The following is a 25165-nucleotide window of genomic DNA, read 5'->3' on the forward strand; positions in this document are numbered from 1 at the left end:
CCCTCCCTCCCCCAGGGGGCAGAGCCCTGGCCCCCACTCCACCCCCGATTTGGGCCTCCCCCCCTGCAGGATCTGACCACCCCCGCCCCCTCCCCTGCACCCCGACCCCCCCTTCTCCCCATGGCGAGACTCACCCCAGAGAGGGAGACCCTCCGCTGGCAGAAGGGGGCTGGCGAGGGAGGGGCCTTGGCCAGGGAGGACCTCGCCCCCCCCCACGACGCCACTTCCGGTCCTCTCTAGCAATCCAGCTCCGCTGCTTTTAACCCTTGGCAAGCCGAGCGCAACCTCCTCCTCCGAGGCAGGAACCACGTGCATCGCCCCCCCCCCAGATGCTTCTTTTGGGAGACCCCCCCCCCCAAGAAGCAGGGGACCCCCTCACGTAGGAGAGTCTGGAAGGGACCCCGAGGGTCATCCAGTCCACCCCCTGCCAGGCAGGAAGCTCAGCTCCAGCATCCCTGACGGAGGGACCCCCAACCTCGGCAGAAACCCCCCCTTCCCCCCTACCCCCCGCTCTCCCCCCCCCCCATGTCCTGGTTGTTGTCTTCCAGGTCGCCTTGGGTCCAGAGAGGAGAGGGGAGGGAGAGGGGGCCCCGTCCTCCAGAGCAAGAGACCCCCCCCCCCAGTCCCGGCTGCCCCTCTTCTGCGCCAGAGCCAGAGATGTCAACATTTCCCTTTTTGAAAGGGAAATTCCCTTATTCCGAATAGGATTCCTCGCAAGACAAGGGAAAAGCTGACAGCTATGGCCAGAGCTGCCTGGGTCTCCCCCCCCCCCCGGGAACCTCCCCTCTCATCCCCCTGGGATTGGGAGAAGGGAGAATCTCAGGGCTGCCTGCCGTGACCCCCAAGTCAGGGAGCAGAGGGTCCTGCCCCCTTCCTCTCGGCCAAGCCAGGGAGGGGGACGAGTTTGCAGGAGCTCTGCTCATCATTTGCGTCGGTAACCTGAGGTACCACTGTATTCCAAAAAGAAAGGAAAGAGACGACAACACACACACACACACACACACACACACCCGCCACCTGCGCTGCATCTGCAAAGCTGTATCAGGCCATTTTAAAAAGTCCTGGCTTTCTCCAAATAATTCTGGGAACCGTAGTTTGTTCAGGGTGCTGAGCGTTGCTAGGAGACACCCCCACCTCCCTTTCCAGTCACAAAGCTGCACTTCCCAGAGTAGTTTACCAATCTTGCCAGGGAACTTTGGGAATTGTAGTTTGTGCTGTGGGCGCTGGTGGGAGAAGGTCTTCTAACCACTCTCAACACTTGGCGGGGGAAAGAGTCTGCCTCTTCTCGCTCCCCAGGCTGGTTTCTTTTCCAGCCAGATGGACAGGATATTATTATTATTATTATTATTATTATTATTATTATTATTATTCCTTCAGGGCATCTCTTGCCTTGCCTTCCATTGCTGGTGAGATCTGCAGGGTTTTGCCACTATGTTTTCTGTTCTGACCCTCTGAACACCCGAGGGCTTGGAGGTCTGAAGGGGCCCGCGAGCCTACAAAATGCCACCCCACCATCTTAGGTACTCTACTCTGCATCTGTGTAGGGTTTACTCTGGAGCCTTTTCGTCTCCTGAAGCCATCCCGCGAGGCAGCGGAGGTTTAGAATCAGAGTTCTCCTCAATGGGCTCCCTTACGGGGGGATAAGCCCCATCGGCCCCTCGCTTCCCTCTACGGCACGTGCACAAACAGCTTTCTCTGGATCTCGTCCGCTCCATCTGCCAGAGCCTGTCTTCTGACACAGGGGAAAGTCCCTCACTCACCGAGGGTTTGAGACCCATTGGCTTCCCTCCCTGGTTCCCCGGCCTCTTCTCCCTCTGACTGCTCCTCCTTGTGCCCCCTCCACTCCCTGGGCTCTGAGACGTCTTCCCTTCCTGGTTCTCCAGCTGCTTCCTCCCACCATTCCTCTGTGCCCAACCTGTCCATGACATTGCTCCATCCCTCGGCCTGTGTCCCCACAAGGCAGCTTCCCCCTACCTGATCTGGTCCCACAGCCACTGCTTCCCTTCTGCCCCCATGAAAAGATGGAGAAGGCGGTCTTGCCGGCATCATTCTGTCACCTGCAAGAGAAAAAAGGTAAGCAGGTCGCCAGGAGTGCCTGCTTCTCTCACAGGTGAAACAGGGCATCTCTAACTACCAATGGGCTTTGGAGAAAGTCTTACCTGCCAAGTGCATTGGGATGTTGGCCTCTCTCTGGGGTTCAGCGGAGCCCGAGGTCCGCACTACCTATAAATCTTCAATGATGATGTCATCTGGATGGAAGAGAATGAGAATGAGAAGAGAATGAAAATGAGATTTTCCCACGGGCCTTTAGTCAAAGGTCGCTGTCTCCAAGGTGTGGGGCTTACTGTATTTTTCTCTCTATAACATTCACATTTTTTCTCCTAAAAAGTAAGGGGAAATGTCTGTGCGTGTTATTGAGCGAATGTGTGGTCCCTGGAGCCGAATGGCCCGAGTACAGGAGCAAAAATCAGGCAAAAATCTTTTGCCTTCCTTTCCTCCCTCCCCTTAAATCCCTCTCCTGCATTGTTAGCCAGCTGCTTCTCCGCACACTCCTCTCGTGCTCCTTGTCCCTTCTGTGTTTTTCCTTCCCTCCCCACTTAAAACGTGGTTACAAAGCACGGATGCACATGGATCCTCAGGATCTTTGCATTGGGTCACCCCAAATTCACCATCAGATCACATAGCATGTCCATGGCTACAGCCTGCACCAAAAAAATCACGCACCCACTGTCGCCTGGTGCCACAATGGTGCAAAAACGTGGTTACAAAGCACAGATTCACATGGATTCTCAGGATTTTTGCACTGCGCTACCCCAAACTCACCGTCAAAACACATGTCTGTGGCCACAGCATGAAGCACAAAAATGATACATCCGCTGTTTCATTCAGAATTTTTTTTCTTGTTTTCCTCCTCTAAAAACTATGTGCGTGTTATGGTCAGGTGCGTGTTATCGAGCGAAAAATACGGTACCTTCTTTCGGCTTCAGGCAGAAGCAAGCCAGGTCCGGCCGAACTACTGTCATCTGCAGAGGAAAGAGAAATTGGGATCAGATGGGAGCAAGAGAGCACAGAACCAGCACCAAGTCAGGAAGGACGGGTCTCCCTCTGTCTTGGGCCCAATCCTTTGTTCCAGAGGACCTCCCTGGGCCCCGCAGCCTCCTGGGCAGAGGTGGAAGGGCAGCAGCAGGAAAGGGGGCAGGAAAAGCCTCTGGCCTCATCCTGGCCCCCAGGGACACACCCTGCATCATCTGCGCTAAAGATCACTTGGGGATGTGATCTTGGGGGGATGGAAGTAACCAAAGAAATGAATAGCAGAAGGCAAGGTACTTACTCTGAGGTTGGGGAATTTCCGGGCAACGGCCAGCAGCAAGGAAATGCTGCTGGCCGCTAGTTCTTGAGCCTCCCCACTCCCCCCCCCCCCGGGCGTATCCTCGGAGGTCCTGCAGGAGGAAAGAGCGTCTCACAGTCAGGGGCCAGTCTGGGCCAAAGCGGGCCCCCCACTGCCCCCACCACGGAGTCCCTGGCACTTCTGGACCATGAGGGTTTGCCAGCTTTGGTCTTGGACCAAATTGGGGGCCAAACAGGCTCTGTGCCCCAGAAATGGGGCAGACCGTTGGGTAAGGGATGGGGGGGACAACCCTAAAACTACCCCTGATGCCATCGGGACACTTACACTGAGAAGGTGGAGGAGGGTGCCAGGGTTGGGGGCTTCCATAAGGAGACTCCCCAGCAGGAGCCGGAAGTGCCTCTTCAGTTCCTGCGGGAAAAGAGAGAAGAGAGTTTGAATGCTGGGTTGGATTCTGCACAAGTGTGTGACAAAGAGGAAGAAAGAGCCGTGAAGGGAAGTCAAAACCAAGGACATACTTCTCTCTCCTCCTCCTCGGCCCCATTCAGCACGGCCTCCAATGTCCTGTGCAGGATCACACTGATCATATCGCAGCTGAATTTGGGCCTCATGGTGCTGCAGAGATGAAAGGGAGAGGGTTAGAGTCTCCCTTGCCCCTTCTCCCTCCCGCCTGCTCTTTCCCCCTGGGGTTCTGCCCCCCACCCACAACCCCATCCACGCCAAAGACCCCACTCGCCTTAGCTGGAGGAGGGCCTCCAAGGCAAGGGCCAGGGTCAGGGGGCGATCCCTGAAGTGTTCCAAGGGCCCCAAGATGTCCTGGAAGAGGAGGAAAATCAGCTCTGACCCCAAACACCAGGCTTGGCTTTGCAGGGGAATGGCAACCCCATGGCCTAAGCCGGCAGGGTCTTCCTCTCCGCAGATGCACAGCCCCTTCCCCCCACACCCCCCATCACTCACCAGAATGGCTTGGGCCGTCCCCTGCTTGGAGCACTTCAGGGATCCGGGCCCCCTGAGCTCAGCTGCCTGGCAGCTCTGGATGACCCCCAGTTGGTAGCACTGTTCATCCTCCAGCAGCTGAAATGCAAAAGTCAGGCTGAGGGGAGGGCTTCTCCACATCTGAGAGTGAAGAGTGGGGGGGCAAAGAGCCAGGGGGGGTAGCGGAGGGCAGGTCTGAGGGATTCAGTCCCTGCTCTTGTTTTCTCCAATACTCACTCCTGGGGCTGGGATGCGGAACTGCAGCAGAACTGCAAACAGAAGGACATGGGAAGAGGTGAGTCCTCTTTCGCATCCTTGGACTAGCTGCCCCCCCCCTGCCCATCCCTGCCCTCCTCTGTCCAAAAAAGGAGGGCCACTGGCTCACCTGCCGCCACGGGCTGCTCTGTGTCTGGCTGGGGGGCCACCCTGTGGCAGCGCCTGAACAGGCGCCTTAAGCACCTGATCCTAGAAGAGATGAGCGGAGAGAGCGACTCAGACGCCGGCAGCCCCAATTCTTGGGAGTGTTTGTGTGTGAGGAGGGGCATCTGGAGAAAACAGTGAACCACTGCAGAATTGGCAGAACAGAAATACATATGTGGAGCCTAATTGATCCTTGCCAGCCCATCATGACCAATTCCTTCCATCTCTCTGCAGTTCAGTGACCTGAAGGGGCATCATCAGAGCCTGAAGGAGGAAGCCCAGAGCATGAAGGGCTGGCAGAGAGAGAAAGGAGGTCCCAAGTGCTCTGGGTTCAAGAGCTACAGTCCCCTCATTCATGCAGTCGAGCAGTGTATAAATTTCATGAAGCAAATGAAATGAATAGGGAGAGGGGAGAGCTTTGGGTCATTCTTAACATTGTTACCAGCTTTTTTGGAAAGGGTGGCGGGGGGTTTCGCCCTCCAGCAGGCACCATACCCCCCTCCGACTGTACCCCAAATCAACACCTTCACTTCTGCAAATGTCCCCACAAAACACATCCTGACACAGTCCTTTCCCTTTTCTATTCCAAATGCTCCCATAAATAAGGGTAGAATATTTGCCCTAGTGAAGGCTGAGCCTTTCGCTCGCAAGGCGCTCAACCAATCCGCTCAGACTATCCAAAGAACTGTCCAATAGCAACCAGTGAGCACCACGAAACAGCACCCTCCAGCACAAAGCACTGAGGGCACAAGGAGAAGGGGACAGTGGAGGATGAGATGGTTGGACCGTGTTCTCGAAGCTACCAGCATGAGTTGGACCAAACTGCGGGAGGCAGTGGAAGACAGAAGTGCCTGGCGTGCTCTGGTCCAGGGGGTCACGAAGAGTCGGACATGACTAAATGACTAAACAGCAGCAACAACAACAACAGAACAAAGCACACAGGCACTGCAGCTGCCGACCAGCCGTGACCTCTGCTCTACAAGTAGGAATTCCCACTGGGAAAAGGGGAAAGTCAGAACCAGCCAAGAAAACTATTCTTGGTCCATTGAAACTAGTCTTTTAAGTTTCAGTCTAGGCTCTTGCACTACCAACCCAGCTGTACACTTGGACCACTTATAAACGCCATCTCCAACTCCTTGAAAGATTCCATCAATGGTGTCTCTGAAAAATGTGACACGCCACTTGGGAAGGCAGGCAAACTAATACCAGTGTCCTGGAAGAGGCAAAGATCACCAGTGTTGAAGCAATGATTCTTCAACACCAATTTCTTTGGACTGGTCATGTGGTTTGGATGCCTGATTATCATCTTCCAAAGCAACTACTCTATTCCAAACTTAAAAATGGAAGGTGTAATGCTGGTGGCCAACAAGGCCAATCTAAAAACATGTTGTATAAACACCAATGGCTGGGAAACACTGGCCTGCAAGCGCTCCAATAGGAGAACAGCCTTTACCAAAGGTGTCATGGGCTTTGAAGACACTTGAACACAGGACGCAAGGGAGAAACGAGCTAAGAGGAAGGCACGCTTGGCAAATCCACCCTGTGATCAACTCCTGCCCAGAAAACTATGTCCCCACTGTGGAAGGACATGTGGATCCAGAATTGGCCTCCAGTCACTTACGGACTCACGGTTAAAACTCACTCTTCATGGAAGTCAATCTTACTCGGCTACGAGTGATAGAAGAAGAAGAAGAAGAAGAAGAAGAAGAAGAAGAAGAAGAAGATATATGGTCGTAGCACTCGCCTACTCTTGCAGCGGGAAAACCTCCAAATATTCATATAAAAGCAATCCAACACCGGATTGACACCTTTCCAATGCTGTTCTGCTCAGAAGGAAGATGGCTACCAGAGGAGGCACTTGGGACATGGCTTGGGGCAGACATCATTCCTGAAGCATGAGACCACGTACACAGCAACCCTTCTGCCTGGGTGATAATCACTGCCCTCCTGGTCTCTGAGTGCCAGACAGGTAGCCATCTCAAGGACAAAAGTGGATCAGGGAGTGGCCGCCGGGACCACATAACACTGGTCCTGAGAGATCTGCATTGACACCCAGTACATTTCCGAGCACAATTCAAAGTGTTGGTGCTGACCTTAAAAGCCCTAAACAGCCTCGGCCCAGTATACCTGAAGGAGCGTCTCCACCCCCATTGTTCTGCCCGGACGCTGAGATCCAGCTCCGAGGGCCTTCTGGTGGTTCCCTCATTGCGAGAAGTGAGGTTACAGGGAACCAGGCAGAGGGCCTTCTCGGTAGTGGCGCCCGCCTTGTGGAACGCCCTCCCACCAGATGTGAAGGAAATAAGCAGCTATCTTCTTTTTAAAAGACATCTGAAGGCTGTCTTTTTAAAAGACATCTGAAGGCTGTCTTTTTAAAAGACATCTGAAGGGAAGTTTTTAATATTTAATGCTGTATTGTTTTTAACACTTGATTAGAAGCCGCCCAGAGTGGCTGGGGAAACTCAGCCAGATGGGCGGGGTATAAATAATAAATTATTATTATTATTATTATTATTATTATTATTATTATTCAACCTACATGGATTGGGGACTTGGCCAGGACAAGAGCGGGGACTCAACTTGGCTGGCAAACAGGAACATGTATATATTTTCCTTTGTATATTAATAGGTGTAACGTGGAGGTCAAGGGAGGGACAGGGAGAAACCTGATACTCAGGTGTCCCCCAGAAAAACCTCCCAGTTTGTGACACCCCCCCCCCCCGGGAGATGAAGAGAAAGGAATGCTACTTACAGCCTGCCCATGTTGTCAACGAAAAGATCCCACCCTCCTATCTAAAGTAACTATCTAAAATGCCCACCCAAGCCTCAATCTGACCCCAACCCCTGCCCTAAGTCTATACCTAACCCCCGCCCTAACCCTACACTTAACCCTAACTACTCTATGTAAAAAAATAAAAATATACAAAATATATACAGAATATGCACAGATGTGCACAAAAAACAAAAATATTAAAATAAAGAACAAAAATAAAAGAAATCAAAGTGTTAAAAGAATAAAAGAAAATAAAAATAAATCAAATCAAATAAATAAATAAAATAAAAGTAATAAATGAAATCAAAATAAGAAAACAAAAAAAACAACAAATCACTAATCCTCCGCTTACTCTCCACCAACTGCCACCACCTCCTCTCTCCTCTGACCTCTCCTCACTAACCCACATTTGCCTGTGAGTCAGTGGCTTTTACAGGAGAAGCAAGAGATGTCACAAAGGAGGGCGGGGCCTTGTCACCGTGGCAACCCCCCCCCCCAGGACCTGGCCCCTCCTGAGTGGTGATGCTCCTCTGTCAGAACTCGGAGGCACCTGCTGTTCCGCCTGCAAAATGCTCTGATCCCAAACTCTCTAGCCCCACGACTGGCTCTGCCACGATAAGTCCTTTTGTTTCTAAGGTGCTTGGGGGCTCTCTGTTTCTACGTTTGCTGCGGGGGGCTTAAGAAGATCACTACCCTTCTGCACTCGGTGAATTAAGCAGGGCATGGATTTGCAAGCATTTGTAACTTCTGCCACATAATTTCCAGGTGGAACTCAAATCGGGAGAGAAAAGGGTATAAGCAGCCTGCTCTTTCCATGTGGGGGCCACATTTCGTGGTGCATGCAAGTTTAATGGTGGGCCATAACATTAAAGGGATGCAGGTGGCGCTGTGGTCTAAACCACTGAGCCTCTTGGGCTTGCCGATCAGAAGGTCTATGGTTCGAATCCCTGCGATGGGGTGAGCTCCCGTTGCTCAGTCCCTGCTCCTGCCAACCTAGCAGTTTGAAAGCACGTCAAAGTGCAAGTAGATAAATAGGTACCACTCTGGCGGGAAGGTAAACAGCGTTTTGTGTTGCAGGCTGTGCCCATGGCCATGATATTTGATCCGATGGTGACTTTGGGCTGATCAAGTGCAAAAATCATGAAGATCCATGATGATCCGTGTTTTTTAACCATGTTTTTGTGACATTGCGGTACCACAAAACAGTGGATGTGTGATTTTTTTGGTTCTGCCTACAGACAAATCCATGAGGATCCGTGTAGATCTGCCTTTTACCCAGACCCTTTTATACCCTAAACCGCCCTGTGCCCCCCCAAACCCCTCCCTCCCTCCCCGGAGACAAAGCGCCCCCCCCCACTCCGATGCCCTGCACCAGAAAGACCGATTGGGGAACGCCTCCTTTTGGGGGATGAGTCCAGGGGTCACTCTGCAGCCCTTGTCCCCCAGGACCCCTCCCCCCCCCAGGGCAAAAGATGAAGAGGGGACTACCCAACTTGGGGGGGTCCCCCCATACAGAAGCTGAGCAGCCCCCCTTCTCCCCCAAGCACCCCAAGAGAGGATCCCAGGAGGGAAACTGAGGCAGCAGGCAGAGGAGAAAGAAAATAAGACCCCCCAGCCCCACCCCTGGGAGGGAGGGGCTTCTGCTCCGAAGGACCTCCCCCCTTATTTCCTGGCCTTTCTAGGAACGCAGCTCAGTGCCTTTTAACCCTTGGCGTGCCGAGCGCAGCTGAATCTGCCCTCCCTTCTCTCCGCGTTATCCCGATCTTAAGCAGGAAGAACCGAACTCAAAGATGCTTAACTTGGGGCGGGGGGGGACCCCTTGCCCTTCCGAGCTGCTCTGCGCCTCGGCTAGAAAAAACGAGGAGCAGGAAACCCCACCCTAGAATGAGCAGCTGTTGAAAAAAGGATCTGGTCCTCTTTCTGGCCAAAGGGAGAGAAGTTCACGGGGGGGGGGACACCTCTCTGGGGGGCTCGCCTGGTTCCCCCTGGACGGGAGAGAGAGAGAGAAAGCGGGTGCCCTTGGTTCGCAAAGGGTTAAAAGGGAACGGAGCTACAAGGGAGGGGTCCTCAGAGCAGAAGCCCCCCCCCCTTGTCACTGTTCTGCCAAGGATGCGCAACTCGGTGAGCCTCTTCTGTTTCCTGCCATGGAGTGCCTTGGGGAGAAGGGGGGGGTCCCAGCAGTGGCGTAGCGTGGGGGTGCAGAGGGGGCCGGCCGCACCGGGCGCAACATCTGGGGGTTAGGGTTAGGGGGCGCAAATTACTTGCCTTGCCCCGGGTGCTGACAACCCACGCTACGCCACTCGCTACGCCACTCGGTCCCAGGACTGTAAAGGAGGATGCTGGGGGGGGGCAGGTTCAACTTATGCATGGGGAGCCCTCCAAGTCGAGGTGCAGAGGGTGTTAAGCATAATGGTTTAATTTGCTGAAATGGGAATGTTGACTTACGTTAAATTACCTTTCCTCTGGCCCAGTTGGCTCTCGGGGGATTGGGCAGGTAAGAATCTGGCCCTTAGAACAAGGAAGTGGGGACGCCACCCCACTCATCTGTCTGCAGCACTTTGGAGGTTCCTGGTCTGCCCCGCAGAGGACATTAAGGTCCTTGAATAATCATAATTTAGAGGCCCCGGGCCCTAAGGAAGTCAGACTATCCTCCACCAGGGCCAGGGCCTTCTCAGTGCTGGCTCCGACCTGGTGGAATGCTCTGTCCCATGAGACTAGGGCCCTACAGGATTTAACCTCCTTCCGCAGGGCCTGTAAGACAGAGCTAGTCCACCTGGCTTTCAACTTGAACTTAGCCTGATCTTTTATTCCCTTCCTTCCTTCCCTTCCCCTCCCCTTTTATGAAGATTCCCCGCTCTGGGATCCCACAGCTAATTCTCCCCTGGTCTCCTCACTGGCCCGAATAGGAGTAATTCAGCCAGCTAGCCCTGGTGATCATCTAATGTTTATTGGATGGATTTCCCCCCAAATTGATTTTTGAATTCTGAATTTATTGTTATTCACGTTTTATACTGTATTTTATGCTTGTTTTTTTGTTGCATCAATTAAGTGTTTTAAATTTGTTGTTAGCCACCCTGAGCCCGGTTTTCTGAACTGGGAAGGGCGGGGTATAAATAAAAAAATATTATTATTATTATGCTGCAAAATGAAACTGAAGCAGGGAAGAAACAGGCAGTCCAGCCCTGATTCCTAGTAAGTCTTATCCACACATGCTCAGGTAACCTCTTTCTTCTAGTGCACCCATGTCCCAACAGGTAGATCATGATCTATCGGTAGATCACTGGAGGTCTGTGATGGATCACTGGCTCCCCACAAAGAACCTCAACAAATTTACCTCAACAAAAATTTGCCCAAACAAAAAAGTGGGTAGATCACTGCCAGTTTTTAACTGTGTGTAGATCGCAGTCCCTTGGGAGTTGGCCACCCCTGTTGAGCGGTTCTTCAGTTTTATCACAGAATTACGGTTTTGCTTTGTAGGATTGGTGAGCATCTCTAAATCAGACAGACAGACAGAACGTAGCAAAGATTCCTTCTGATTCCTTCTGATCTCTTGGAGGCTTCCTGAGAGCAGAGATGGATGAGCAAGACTCAGCTGGTCCTGAAGCGGGAAGAGACCGTGATATGCAAACTGGGAGAAGTGGGGGATTCTGGGGAAACACCATGCAAAGGTTCCTGGGTGAGGAGGACACCCTCCGCTCAGAGGTGCAGAGCCAGCCGTTCAGGCAGTTCTGCTACCAGGAGGCCGAAGGACCCCGAGAGGTTTGCAGCCGACTCTACTACCTGGCCCATCAGTGGCTGAAGCCAGAAAGGCACACGAAAGCTGAGATGCTGGACCTAGTGATCTTGGAGCAGTTCCTGGCTGTCCTTCCACCAGAGATGGAGAGCTGGGTGCGGGAATGTGGAGCGGAGACCAGTTCCCAGGCAGTGGCCCTGGCCGAAGGTTTCCTCTTGAGTCAGGCAGAGGAGAGGAAGCAGGTGGAGAAGCAGGTGAGAGAGACTTTCCTCTGGAAACTCCCAAGGGGCTCCAAACCAGAGGGAGAGTATCCCAAAATGCTCTACTAAGGGCCCCTTTTTTGGAATGCATCCAAGGAATGAGATCTGATACCTGTCAAGTTTTTGCTTCTGTCATTCTTTTTCTGATCCTTCTCCCCATTCCCTGTTCTGAATCCTTGTTGCTCTTTCAGATAAAGAATCTGTCAGCAGAAATGGACCTGGATTCCTGTGAGGCAGAAAAGACTCCGATAGACACCAGAGAGAAGCCACTGGGTATGGAGAAAGGAATTATTTCTCTCTTTGGTCACATTCTGTTGATTTTGAAAGTAATTTGTGGGTTATTTTCATCTTTTCGTAGGGGAGACACTTAGGGCCAAGAGCCCAGGGGAGGAAAGGTGTGTTTTTACACAACTAAAATATGAAATGGGTAAAATATCAGAATGGAATAAGCAAGGGAACTTTTGCAAAGGCCTGTCTGCAGTTAGAGATGCAGTCCTGAACCTCAGAGAGAAGCAGGCATTCATGGCTTCCCACTTCCCTTTGTCTCTGGCAGGTGACCGGATGATGCCAGCAAGACCTCCTCCTCATCAGTCTTTTCATGGTGGTGAAGGGGAAGCAGCGGCTATGGAAGCAGATCAGGTAGGGGGCAGGAGACTTGTAGGGAGAGAGGTTGAGGGGTGGGGCTGGCAAGAGTGACTCCTTCCACCTCCTGCTTTCTGTCAAAGGTGCCCTGAAAAAAGGTGGCAAATGACATTATGTGCTCAGAATAAGGTCTAAACCACTGAGCCTCTTGGGTTTGCCGATCAGAAGGTTGGCAGTTCGAATCCCCGCGATGGGGTGAGCTCCCGTTGCTCGGTCCCAGCTCCTGCCAACCTAGCAGTTCGAAAGCACGTCAAAGTGCAAGTAGATAAATAGGTACCACTCCAGCGGGAAGGTAAACAGCGTTTCTGTGCGCTGTTCTGGATCTCCAGAAGCGGCTTATTCATGCTGGCCACATGACCCGGAAGCTGTGCGCCGGCTCCCTTGGCCAGTAAAGCGAGATGAGCGCCGCAACCCCAGAGTCAGCCATGACTGGACATAACGGTCAGGGGTCCCTTTACCTTCCCTTAGAACAGCGGTTCTCAACCTGTGGGTCCCCAGATGTTGTTGGACTACAACTCCCATCATCCCTGAGTTCTGGCCTTGCTAGCTAGGGGTGATGGGAGTTGTAGTTCAACAACATCTGGGGACCCACAGGTGGAGAAAGGCTGCTCTAACGGGAAGTAAAATAACTTGGTTTAACTGTATACAGTTGGAGGAATGGACAAAGAAATTGGTAAGGGAAAATAAGGAATGTCGAGAATATACAAAATTCAAAAAGGTGATTATAAAAAAGGAAAGATGAAGAGAAATATAAAAGGGGAAACCAGTGAAATTTACAAAATAGTGGTAGAATCGGAAGATCAGCAAGATCAACTAAAAGGGGTGTGTGAAAAGGAGTTAACGGGTCGGATAAATAGTCAGAGCTTGGGGAAAACATGGGAGAAACATCCTCTGAAAAGGCTACCTATAAGAAAATAACTATACTGTAAGGCAGTGTTTTTCAACCTTTTTTTGGCAAAGGCACACTTGTTTCATGAAAAAAAATCACGAGGCACACCACCATTAGAAAATGTTAAAAAATTTAACTCTGTGCCTATATTGACTATATATAAAGTAATTCTCTTGAATAGGAATCAAATAAACACAAAGAAAGTATTTTATAATTACTTTATTATGAAATAGTAAGTAAACAAAAATGTGAAAAATTATAAAATACTTTATTTTTAAATCTTTCGAATTTTTCAATTTTTCCCACGGCACACCAGGCAACATCTCGCGGCACACTAGTGTGCCGTGGAACAGTGGTTGAAAAACACTGCTGTAAGGTAGTATGGAGGTGGTAGTAACAGCAGTAAGACTAAATCAAATAGACAACAAATATTTGGTGTTATGTTGGAGGGGATGTCAGGAAACTGGGACATATATTCAGATGTGGTGGGGCTGTACATTTGTACAAAATGTTTAGCAAAGGGTGTTGAAGGAGATAAGAGAAATGGCAGGGTTACGGCTGAATGAAAGTCCAGAAATACCATTGCTATAAATCTACGATAAGGTTAAATGTATGCAAGCTATGAAGGACTTAATCACAAATTTGTTGCAAGAATCATCATAGCTAGGAAATGGAAAGAAACAAGGTGGATTTCAAATAGAAGAATGGTATAAAGAAGTGTGGGATATAGCAATTAATGGTAAATTAATGTTTGCTGTCGAAGTAAGAAGGGGAATGTGGAAGAGAATTTATTTTGAATTCAGAACCAGTGAAGGCGGTGAAGGTCCTGTGCGAGGGTCTGGAGGCGGTTGGAGGATGGATGGCGGCTAATGGATTGAGGTTGAATCCTGACAAGACAGAAGTACTGGTTTTGGGGGACGGGACGGGCAGGTGTGGAGGATTCCCTGGTCCTGAATGGGGTAACTGTGCCCCTGAAGGACCAGGTGCGCAGCCTGGGAGTCATTCTGGACTCACAGCTGTCCATGGAGGCGCAGGTCAAATCTGTGTCCAGGGCAGCTGTCTACCAGCTCCATCTGGCACGCAGGATGAGACCCTCCCTGCCCGCATACTGTCTGGCCAGAGTGGTGCATGCTCTAGTTATCTCCCGCTTGGACTACTGCAATGCGCTTCATGTGGGGCTACCTTAGAAGGTGACCCGGAAACTACAACAAATACAGAATGCGGCAGCTAGACTGGTGACTTAGAGTGGCCGCCGAGACCCACATTGACTCCCAGTATGTTTCTGGGCACAAATCAAAGTGTTGGTGCTGACCTTTAGAGCCCTAAACGGCCTCGGTCCAGTATATCTGAAGGAGCGTCTTCACCCCCATCCTTCTGCCCGGACACTGAGGTCCAGCTCCAAGGGCCTTCTGGCAGTTCCCTGACTATGAGAAGCCAAGTTACAGGAAACCAGGCAGAGGGCCTTCTCAGTAGTGGCACCTGCCCTCCCACCAGATGTCAAAGAGAAAAATAACTACCAAACTTTTAGGAGACATCTGAAGGCAGCCCTGTTCAGGGAAGCTTTTAATGTTTAACAGGTTATTGTATTTTAGTGTTCTGTTGGAAGCCGCCCAGAGTGGCTGGGGAAACCCAACCAGATGGGCGGGGTAGAAATAATAAGTTGTTGTTATTATTGTTATTATTGTTATTATTGTTATTATTACTACTACTTTGTTAAAAAATCACTATAAATAAAAAATCACAATAAAATGCACAACAATTCCCTCTTTCTTTTAGGGTCCGGTGTGCTTTGATGATGTCACCGTTCGTTTCACAGACGAGGAATGGGCGTTGCTGGATCCTGACCAGAGAGCTCTGCATAAGGAGGTCATGGAGGGAAATTATGGGATCCTGGACTCTCTAGGTAAGGCTCCCTGCTAGATCGTAATATCTGTTTTCAAACTCCAAGCGTATCTCTATCTGATAAACCTCCAATATTTTGATGGAGCTCAACAGGACAACCTACAGCACCTGGAATTCTCACACCCCCATGGAGAGCTATTGCCTGTTTCATGTGCGAATATTGTTCCTCCAGTTACGGCTTTTTCAACCACGATCAGACTTGTCTGAACTCACTGTGCCATTTTAAATGTAGGAGTGGTTTGGGAGATCGAGGTAGCTTCTGCCAGGTGGTTTTTTTTGTTTTTTGATTTGCTTCAGTCCGTTTTCAAAGGAGATGACTGACCTTGGAGATGGACTGGATTCCATGAATGGGCCAAACAAAATCCATCCCAGGAAAGGACCAGGCTTTTAGAATCTCAGGTTCCCATAAGTATGTAAGTTAATACCAGTCAACAAAGGCAGTGAACTCTGTAGTAAGGTCTCACGTCTAACTCTCTTCAGCTCGTCCTCTTCCACAAGCATTCATTAGCATTGTTCTAGAATTACAGAAGGGATGTGGGTGGCGCTGTGGGTTAAACCACAGAGCCTAGGACTTGCCGATCAGAAAGTTGGCGGTTCGAATCCCCGCAATGGGGTGAGCTCCCGTTGCTCGGTCCCTGCTCCTGCCAACCTAGCAGTTCGAAAGCACGTCAAAGTGCAAGTAGATAAATAGGTACCGCTCCGGCGGGAAGGGAAACGGCGTTTCCGTGCGCTGTTCTGGTGCACCAGAAGCGGCTTAGTCATGCTGGCCACATGACCCAGAAGCTGTGCGCCGGCTCCCTCGGCCAATAAAGCGAGATGAGCGCCACAACCCCAGAGTCGGCCACAACTGGACCTAATGGTCAGGGGTCCCTTTACCTATACCTAGAATTACAGATTCCATCTCTTCCTGAGGCTCTAATTAGCTTCTTTCCTTGTTTGTAGGTAATGATGAATTAGAAATGAAGAACGAAGGAGAAATCCACACAGAGAAGAAGCCTTATCGATATTTGGAGTGTGAAGAGAGCTCCAGTCAGAGCTCCGATTTCACTTCTCATCAAATAAATCCCATTGGGAAGAAACCCTATCAGTGCTTGGAATGTGGAACGTGTTTCAGTCAGAGGGCCCATCTCACTTCCCATCATCGAATTCACACAGGAGAGAAACCGTATCAGTGCTTAGAATGTGGAAAGAGCTTCACTCGGAACGAAAGTCTCACTTGCCATCAGAGAAGTCATACAGGTGAGAAACCCTTTCAGTGTTTGGAATGTGGGAAGAGCTTCACTCGGAAGGAAAGTCTCACTTCTCATAAGAGAATGCACAGTGGGGAAAAACCTTACCAGTGCTTGGAATGTGGAAAGAGCTTCCACGCAGGCACAAACTTCCGTCAACATCAGAGAATTCACTGTGGGGAGAAACCATTTCAATGCCAAGTGTGTGGAAAGAGCTTCATTAGGAAAAAAGATCTCTCCTCCCATCAAATAATTCATACAGGTGAGAAATCCTATCATTGCTTAGAGTGCGGAAGGAGCTTCACCTGGAAGAAAAGTTTCGTTTCCCATCAAAGAATTCATACTGGGGATAAACCACACAAGTGCTTGGATTGTGGAAAGAGCTACAGTAAGAGGGCTAATCTCATGACCCACCAGAGAATTCACAGTGGCGAGAAACTGCACCAATGCTTAGAGTGTGGAAGGAGCTTCACCTGGAAGGAAAATCTCACCTCTCATCAAATAATTCATACAGGGGAGAAACCCTTTCAGTGCCTGGAATGTGGGAAGAGCTTCAGTAAGAGAGTCAATTTAACGGCCCATCAAAAAACTCACAGCGGAGAGAAACCTCATCAATGCTTAGAGTGCGGAAGGAGCTTCACCTGGAAGAAAAGTCTCACTTCCCACCAAAGAATTCATACAGGTGAGAAGCCCTATCAGTGCGTGGACTGTGGAAAGAGCTTCAGTCAGAGCGCCCATCTCTTGGTCCATCAGAGAATTCATTCAGGGAGGAAACCTTATCAGTGCTTGGAATGCGGAAAGACCTTCAGTCAGAGCGCCCATCTCACTGCCCATCAAAGAACTCACCACAAGGTGAAGCCATAGCAACGGTTGTCTTTAGGAAACTTTAATTATCATGCAAGTGAGGCTTGCAATGGCGTTCTTGGTCTTCGGCCACCCAGCAAAGAAGTTGACCGTGCCTCTCAGGACCGTTGAATGCACACTTGGCATCCGATTGAGAAGCAATTCATGTACTTCCACCTCGAAAGCCACCAAGTTGCAAATTTGTGGTGCTCCTGACCACCACTGTCATCTTCAGCATAACCAGGATGATAGTGGTGTTAGCTTCAAGCTCTTCCTGGAGTCTGCTGAACACACACAGGACACTTCTTAGAAAAGCCACAAGTTTCATGCTTTCCTCTGCAAGAAGGTTTAGTCAAGAATTCCGTTGCTGCCGTTCTCTGTCTAATAATTGACAAGAGGACGGCAGCAATGGAACAACACGGCTTACTCCAGGGGTAGCGTCAGACACCCTTTCCCAGGCCATGTGGACAGAGCCCCAGATCTTGACCAGAGGGACATTTTTGTCAGGGGCTCGCATAGTAGGTGACCCTGTTCTCCTTCTGTCCCAGTGTTAACAGAGAGAGTCTGTCACAATGGATGAGGTGTTTATGAAACTGTCCTGGACGCTTGCATGGTCTCTTGCCCAAGGCCTTGCTTCTCTCTTCACATAAGGCCTTGCGCACCACATACTGCCGGTTCTAACACTCCCAAGAAGTCTTCTCCTCCAAATTTTGAAACGTGCAACTTTTGTCTATATAACTTTAGCCTGTGTGTATCCTGCCTACCAAACTGTCACCTGCGGTCCGTCCGTCCCCAGCTATTACTGAATGTGAAGGTCTCTGTTGTAACATTAGAACAGGTTACAATATGCTTTGAAGGTTCTTTTATTATTATTATTATTAAAGATTTTCTTGATTTACAAAAGTGTTTGCAATGTCTCTCTCTCTCATATTCCCCCCCCCCCCATGTAACATTTTTACAAATTGGTTTCGTTGAGACATTAGGAAGAAAAGGGGGAAAGAGGTGGAGGGGGGAAGATGGGTGGGGGTGGGGTCAGGTGGCGATGTTTCTATTTTACTTACTATATGTGGGGTTTGGTATCAGCGTCGCTTGTGCAGGTTCTCTGCTGTTCACTTGTGTTCCTTTGGTGGTGAGAGAGGTTGGGGTTGGCCGAGGGTGCGGCTGTTCATTTGTGGTTGGCTGTGGTGGTCTTTGTTTTCATGAGTGAGTGGGGTGGGTGGGTGTTTTGGATCAGGTTAGCCATATTGATTTGTATGCTGTTGGTGGGCTTTTTTCATTGTCTTGTTGGGCTCTGTGTGTGATAAAGGGGAGCCATACCGGGGTGAAGGTGTCTTCTTCTGTTTGTCCCCATGTCAGTTTCAGTTTATTAGTTAATTTTTCTGGTAGGGCTGTTTCCCATACTATTTGATACCATCGCTCCATGCTTACTCCTGACAGGTCTCTCCAGTGTCTGGTTATGGTGTTTCTGGCTGCTGAAAGTAGGTGGGTTATGAGTTCTTTGTGGCGTAAGTGGGCATTATTGTCTTGGAAGATGTTTAGTAGGGCCAATTCTGGGGTGATTTGTAATACTTGCTTGGTTATTTTACTTATTTCTCATATGGTTGTTGTCCAGAATAGTTGGATTTTGGGGCACTCCCACCACATGTGGAGGTATGTACCTGTGGAGGTGCACCCTCTCCATGCTTTGAAGGTTCTGCTTACATATCCTGGGTTTGGAGCCCTCCGAGGAGCAAGTTAGAGTTCTTGCCAGAAGAGGATCCCTTCTTCACAGAAATTCCTCTCTGCCTCTTGACATCAAGCAGGAACTTTGGCTGTTCTCTTTTTGGTGCCTCCTTAAGCTGTATTTGTTCAAGCAAAACTTTCATTTTTTGGTAATTTCCTTATTGGTTTTTTTTATAATTTTATACATTTTAACATAACCATTTCAAACATTGAAATACAAGGTTCTTTTGAACCTTCGGACCTCTTTCCCTACCTCCATGGCTTCCATGTTTAAGACTAAATTTGCTGCATCTTTTACCATTATCCATCTGTTATATAACCATAAGTATCATACGATTTTAACTCTTTAATTGGAGGATGTGGAGATGGCGAAACCGACGGGGAAGATCCGAAACCAGGAAGATCAAGTGTTTTCTAAAGAGTGGAGTAAATTTGTAATTTATTCACAGGACCGCTGTAAACAAGCAAGACCTTCCAGACAGAGATGTAGATACGTTTTCATCTCAACATTGCTCATTTTAACATGTTGGCGCTTTTTATTTTTATTTTGCTGTGGAATTTATTTATTTTTATTTACCATTTTAACATTTCTGGTAAACCCCAGAGATGTTTTCTTACCATCAAGCGGCATGTAAATATTATTATTAAATCCCTCCCACCCCATGTATTTTTGTGGAGCCTTTTTATGTGTGGGACACTTGCGATGGGGGGAAATAAGCCAAAATGTGGGGGGAAATAAGGAGCTCTTGCATAGAAGCATGGAATTGAGAGTTGCAAGGGACCCCAAGGGCAATCTCGTCCAACGCCCTGCAATTCAAGAACCTCAACTTAAAGCATCCATGACAAATAATAATAACAACAATAATAATTTATTTATACCCCGCCTATGGTTTCCCCAGTCACTCTGGGCGGCTTCCAACCGAATATTAAAAACAACACAGCGTCAGACATTAAAAGCTTCCCTAAACAGGGCCGCCTTTAGTTGTCTTTTAAAAGTAAAATAGTTGCTTATTGCCTTGACATCTGCTGGGAGGGCGTTCCACAAGGCAGGCGCCACCACCGAGAAGGCCCTCTGCCTGGTTCCCTGTAACTTCACTTCTCGCAATGAGGGAACTGGCAGAAGGCCCTCGGCGCTGGATCTCAGTGTCCGGGCAGAAGGATGGGGGTGGAGACGCTCCTTCAGGTATACTGGACCGAGGCCGTTTAGGGCTTTAAAGGTCAGCACCAACACTTTGAATTGTGCTTGGTACTGGGAGCCAGTGTAGGTCTTTCAGGACCGGTGTTATATGGTCTTGGCAGCCGTTCCCAGTCACCAGTCTAGCTGCTGCATTCTGAATTAATTGTAGTTTCTGGCTCACCTTCAAAGGTAGCCCCCACATAGAGCGCATTGCAGTAGTCCAAGCAGGAGATAACCAGAGTATGCACCACTCTGGTGAGACAGTCCGCAGGCAGGGAGGGTCTCATCCTGCGTACCAGATGGAGCTGGTAGACAGCTGCCCTGGACACAGAATTAACCTGTGCCTCCATGGACAGCTGTGAGTCCAAAATGACTCCCAAGCTTTCTATCTAATTTAAACATTTCATGAAACTGAAGGTATTGTAACCAATCCGTAACATGGCTCCTTACATTTTCCATTGATTTCAGTTTGGGTCTGCCACCCTCACCCCACCCCATAAAATGCAGCAATTCCCTGTATACAGCATGTACCGTATTTTTCGCCCTATAGGACGCACCGTCTCATAAGGCGCACCTAGTTTTTTTGGGGGGGAAATAAAGGGGGGGAAATTATTTCCCCCCCCCCCGGTGCGGGGCTGGGGCGGGGGAAGCCCGAGATTCCCCCGACCCCAGAACAGGCAACTCTCCGCAAGCCGTGGGAGCCGGGCCCTGGACTCCCGCGCTTTGCGGAGAGGTGCGCGAAGCTTGGACGCGCTGAGCTCAGCGCGCTCAGGCTTCAGCATGCAGGCAACTCTCCGCAAGCCGTGGGAGCCCAGCGTGGGCTCCCGCGGCTTGCGGAGAGCTCTGCAAAGCCTGGAGAGCGAGAGGGGTCAGTGTGCACCGACCCCTCTCGCTCTCCAGGCTTCAGCGAAAGCCTGCATTCACCCCATAGGACACACACACATTTCCCCTTCATTTTTGGAGGGGGAAAAGTGCATCCTACAGGGCGAAAAATACGGTATTTCTGTTTTACTTAATCTCCAACATTTTTTATGTTGTGAACCACCCTAAGATCTATGGATAAATGGCGGTATACAACTGTGAACAACAATGGGTTGGTGTGTCAGGCTGTTGAGAACCTAGGTGCAGAGGTTTCCCCAGGCTGTGGATTTGGCCAAGGCTGAATCCTGGCGTCTCATTAACATTGTGACATCAAGTATGATGCCAGAAGCAGGATCAGCTCCAAGTCCCAGCAAAGGGAGAGGCAGAAATAATAACAAAATAATTTATGGTTTCCCCAGCCATTGTGGGTGGCTCCCAACAGATTAAAAACAGATTAAAAGGCTCAGGCTTAATGCTGTCAAGATGAATCCTCATGGCAGCTGATGACGAGATAATATTTGGAGCTCTATTGACATTCCCACAAAGGAAAGATTTGGGGACTATTTGCAGAGGAGCTTTCCGCCGTCTTAACTGTGTACCTTATCAAACAAATTGGGACTTTCCCCGATAACTGGGTGCCCTTCCAGTTTAAAAACTGTCCCTGAGTATACAACAAAACATGGGCAGCATGGGAAAGTTCCATCACCCCCTCCGTCCTTGCAGAGAAAACATTTGGTCGGTTTGGGGGTCAAAATGATTTCACGGAGTCAAAATGGTTTCAGGAAGGTCTTCCTGTGCTGCTCCAGACATTGGTACAGTGGTACCTCTGGATATGAACAGGATTCGTTCCAGAGCCCTGTTTGCATCTAGAAGCAAACGTAACTAGCGACAGCACGTCTGCGCACACACGCGTCACTTTTCGCTGCTTCCACGCATGCGCGTGATGTCATTTTGAGCGTCTGCGCATGTGCAAGCGGCGAAACCCAGAAGTAATGCACTCCGTTACTTCTGGGTTACCATGGAGCGCAACTCGAACACGCTCAACCCAAAGCGCATTCAACCCGAGGTATGACTGCACATTTGTTGTAAACAAAAATTGCCCTTTTCCCTTATGGGGTATCCAAGAGCCCATATAGAGTCCTTACATGGATTCCCTATTGGTCGAAGAAAATAACAGAGGCCAAACAGAGAATATTGAGAAGCAAAGCAGCTAGTAAGCCGAATCTTTATTGATCTGTTGCAACAGGGTGCTCCCCTCACCACACGCAGGAGGAACCCAGAACAATGGTGCGCAAGGCCTTATATAGACATTTTAAATTCCCTGCCCTGGAGCTCCAGATCACCCCTCCATACATCATGCATACATCACAGAAGGGGTGTAACCCAAGACCACCCCCCAGATACATCATACCTACATCACAGAAAAGGCGGTCTACAACAGAAATTTAAAGGTTGTTTAAAATGCTGGTTACTCAATTCCTGAGACAATGGGAAGGCTCCCTGACCGCCTCCCTCATTGCAGGGAAGACATTTGGTCAGTTTGGGAATCAAAATGGTTCCAGGCCTGTCTTCCTGTGCTGATCTATCTACGTGCCTGGTTGGTGCACTTATGAACATGACCAACATGATTTAAGACCTCAAAATTCCTATCACACATTTACGAACATTTATTATATATACAGTGGTAGCTCGGGTTACATACACTTCAGGTTACATACGCTTCAGATTTCAGACTCCGCTAACCCAGAAACAGTGCTTTGGGTTAAGAACTTTGATTTAGGATGAGAACAGAAATCGTGCTCTGGCGGCGCAGCAGCAGCAGGAGACCCCATTAGCTAAAGTGGTGCTTCAGGTTAAGAACAGTTTCAGGTTAAGAACGGACCTCTGGAACGAATTAAGTACTTAACCCGAGGTTATATATATATAACCTTAAGATTCCTATAACAGTTACTATAGGATCGCCCCTCGGTCTCCCCTTTCCCAGGCGTAACATCCCCAGCTCCTTCCTTGGGGGGGGGGGGAGAGCATAGCTGTCAACGTTTCCCTTTTTCCAAGGGAACTTCCCTTATTCCGAATAGGATTCCTCGCAAGAAAAGGGGAAAGCTGACAGCCCGGGCAGCTGCTCCTCCTGCCTCTGTCCTGGGGAGGGCGCAGCTCAGGGGGGGGGGGTCTCTCCCAAAAGAAGCGTCTCCCCATCAGTGGAAAAAGGGCAATGCACGCTCCTTAAAGCTATAATTTTACAGGCTGCTTTTCTGAGCCTCTCTGCAGGTCTGGTGCTTTGTAAAAGGTGAAGCAGAGCTCCTTGTCCTGGCGTCAGTTCGAGGCTGGGGGGGGGGGGGACTCGGGATTTTTGGGGAGTCGTCTAACTGCCATGGGGGGGGGGGAGAGCGGCAGGCAGAGGGGGGAGGGAGGGAGGTTTCTGCCGAGGTTGGGGGTCCCTCCGTCAGGGATGCTGGAGCTGAGCTTCCTGCCTGGCAGGGGCTGGACTAGATGCCCCTCGGGCTCCCTTCCAGACTCTCCTACGTGAGGGGTCCCCTGCTTCTTGGGGGGGGTCTCCCAAATGAAGCATCTCTTGGGGGGGCGATGCACGTGTTTCCTTCCTTGGAGGAGAAGGTTCCTCTCGCCTTGCCAAGGGTTAAAAGCAGCAGAGCTGGATTGCTAGAGAGGACCGGAAGTGGCGTCGTGGGGGGGGGCGAGGTCCTCCCTGGCCAGGCCCCTCCCTCGCCGGCCCCCCTTCTGCCCGCGGAGGGGCTGCTCGGTCTCCCTCTCTGGGGTGAGTCTCGCCGTGGGGAGAAGGGGGGGTCGGGGTGCAGGGGAGGGGGCGGGGGGGCTGGTCAGATCCTGCGGGGGGGGGGAGCCCAAATCGGGGGGCGCAGACCTTCCCCGCCCAGCCAGGGAGGGGCGAGGGGTCCCGGGCTCTGCCCCCTGGGGGAGGGAGGGTGGGGGGGTGCGGGTAGTAATAATAATAATAATAATAATATTTTTTTATTGATACCCCGCCCTTCCTGGTCCAAAAACCGGGCCCGGGGCGGCAAACAACCCATTTAAAGCACTGCATTTTAATGCTTTAATGTTGTGTTTTAATCTGGTTTTTGAGTTGTATTTCATTCCACTTGTTTCTCTGCGGGGTTGTTGGCCGCCCTGAGCGGGGCCTTGGCTGGGAGGCCAGGGGATAAATGAAAATTACTGCTATTAATGATAAAAGCAGCATGAAATGCAGTATAAAAAACAGGAATGACGATAAAATTCAAAAAGAGTCCAGATCAGAGGATCCCCCGGGCGGGCTCTCAGGGCCGGGCAGGGAAGGGAAATAAATAAAAGGCCGGGCTGACTTCGAATCCAAGGCCCGGCGGAAGGAGGTTCAGTCCTGAGGCCGAAGCCCCGCGCGCGGCTTCTCTTGCTCCGCTGCCGCCCGTGGAGGCAGGAGAGGCCTCCGGGAACAGCAAAAAAAAACCCCCCAATACGTGGCAGCTTTTCTGGCTGGGAAGAGAAATCAGGCGGGGAGGCAGCCCCTCCCCAGTGCAGAGAGTGGGGGGGAGAGACCCCCCACCCCCCAGACTCTCTGCCCGAGCTGCAATTCCCAGTTCCCTGGCAACAATTATAATAAATTATTTATTATAAAAATTTTAATAATTTATTTATAAAAAATTTAATAATTTATTTATAAAAATTTTAATAATTTATTTATAATAACTATAATAATTTATTTATAGTAATTATAATAATTTATAATAATTTATTTATAGCCCACCCGTCTGGCTCGGTTGTGTGTTTGTGTGTGTAAAGTGTGTGTGTGCCTTAAGCTAGAATGATTAACTTTGGCACAATTCTGCATATAAGAAACTTTACTCTCTCTCTGTTTTTTTAATAATAAATTTTACTTATACCCCGCCCTCCCCAGCCAGAGCCAGGCTCAGGGCAACTAATGCCAATAAAATTACAGTGGTACATCAGGTTATGGACTCCGCTAACCCAGAAATAGTACCTTGGGTTAAGAACTTTGCTTCAGGATGAGAACAGAAATCGTGCAGCAGCAGCGGGAGGCCCCATTAGTTAAAGTGGTACCTCAGGTTAAGAACAGTTTCAGATGGAGAACGGACCTCCACTGTGAGGAAATTAAGAAATTTTTGATAGTAGTACATGAAGAACTAAAGAAGGTGTTGAAAATACCAATAACAAAGAGACATATCTCCTTGGATTGGTAGATGAAGAGATACCATGGGGGGGGGGGAGAAGAATTTTTCTATACTGTACAGTAAAATCATAATGGGGGGGCAATTTAAAATACAGGTTAAAATGCAATTTTAAATGCAGCCTCATTTTAAAAGTCAAAACCGTAAGGGGAGGGAAACATAAGGGTCAGACCGAGTCCAAACCAAAGGCCAGTCGGAACAGC

At 49.8% G+C, this 25165-nt stretch overlaps 2 protein-coding genes and 1 long non-coding RNA gene across 6 annotated transcripts in view; 1 reads left to right on the forward strand and 2 right to left on the reverse strand.

Moving 5' to 3' along the window:
• LOC310701885 (uncharacterized protein) overlaps positions 1-7062 on the reverse strand; it is a 211640-nt gene extending 204578 nt beyond the window's left edge. The window contains exons 1-11 of the mRNA XM_083493380.1: positions 6222-7062; positions 4707-5465; positions 4559-4590; positions 4304-4420; positions 4083-4162; positions 3865-3961; positions 3674-3757; positions 3332-3440; positions 2972-3023; positions 2160-2249; positions 1975-2057 (exon numbers count right to left, since the gene is read on the reverse strand). Coding sequence (XP_083349506.1) covers positions 2246-2249; positions 2972-3023; positions 3332-3440; positions 3674-3757; positions 3865-3961; positions 4083-4162; positions 4304-4420; positions 4559-4590; positions 4707-4914 — 783 coding nt within the window. The 5' untranslated portion in view covers positions 4915-5465; positions 6222-7062 and the 3' untranslated portion in view covers positions 1975-2057; positions 2160-2245. The remainder of the gene's footprint in view (positions 1-1974; positions 2058-2159; positions 2250-2971; positions 3024-3331; positions 3441-3673; positions 3758-3864; positions 3962-4082; positions 4163-4303; positions 4421-4558; positions 4591-4706; positions 5466-6221) is intronic.
• A 2147-nt stretch (positions 7063-9209) lies between these two features.
• LOC310702289 (uncharacterized protein) overlaps positions 9210-25165 on the forward strand; it is a 35761-nt gene continuing 19805 nt past the window's right edge. The window contains exons 1-4 of one of the 4 annotated variants that reach the window (XM_083493697.1): positions 9210-9691; positions 9834-11498; positions 11696-11777; positions 12058-12143. In XM_083493697.1, coding sequence (XP_083349823.1) covers positions 11085-11498; positions 11696-11777; positions 12058-12143 — 582 coding nt within the window. In that variant the 5' untranslated portion in view covers positions 9210-9691; positions 9834-11084. Of the gene's footprint in view, positions 9692-9833; positions 11499-11695; positions 11778-12057; positions 12144-23436; positions 23543-25165 lie in introns of those variants that run through there. The other 3 variants (XR_014523439.1, XR_014523440.1, XR_014523441.1) reach the window with 3 other exon arrangements.
• LOC310702310 overlaps positions 23180-25165 on the reverse strand; it is a 39460-nt gene continuing 37474 nt past the window's right edge. Inside the window, exon 3 of the long non-coding RNA XR_014523446.1 lies at positions 23180-23304. This is a non-coding gene — a long non-coding RNA (uncharacterized lncRNA). The remainder of the gene's footprint in view (positions 23305-25165) is intronic.

This window comes from Podarcis liolepis (genome assembly GCF_965112155.1).
Source record: "Podarcis liolepis genome assembly, chromosome: 2".
Taxonomy (NCBI): domain Eukaryota; kingdom Metazoa; phylum Chordata; class Lepidosauria; order Squamata; family Lacertidae; genus Podarcis; species Podarcis liolepis.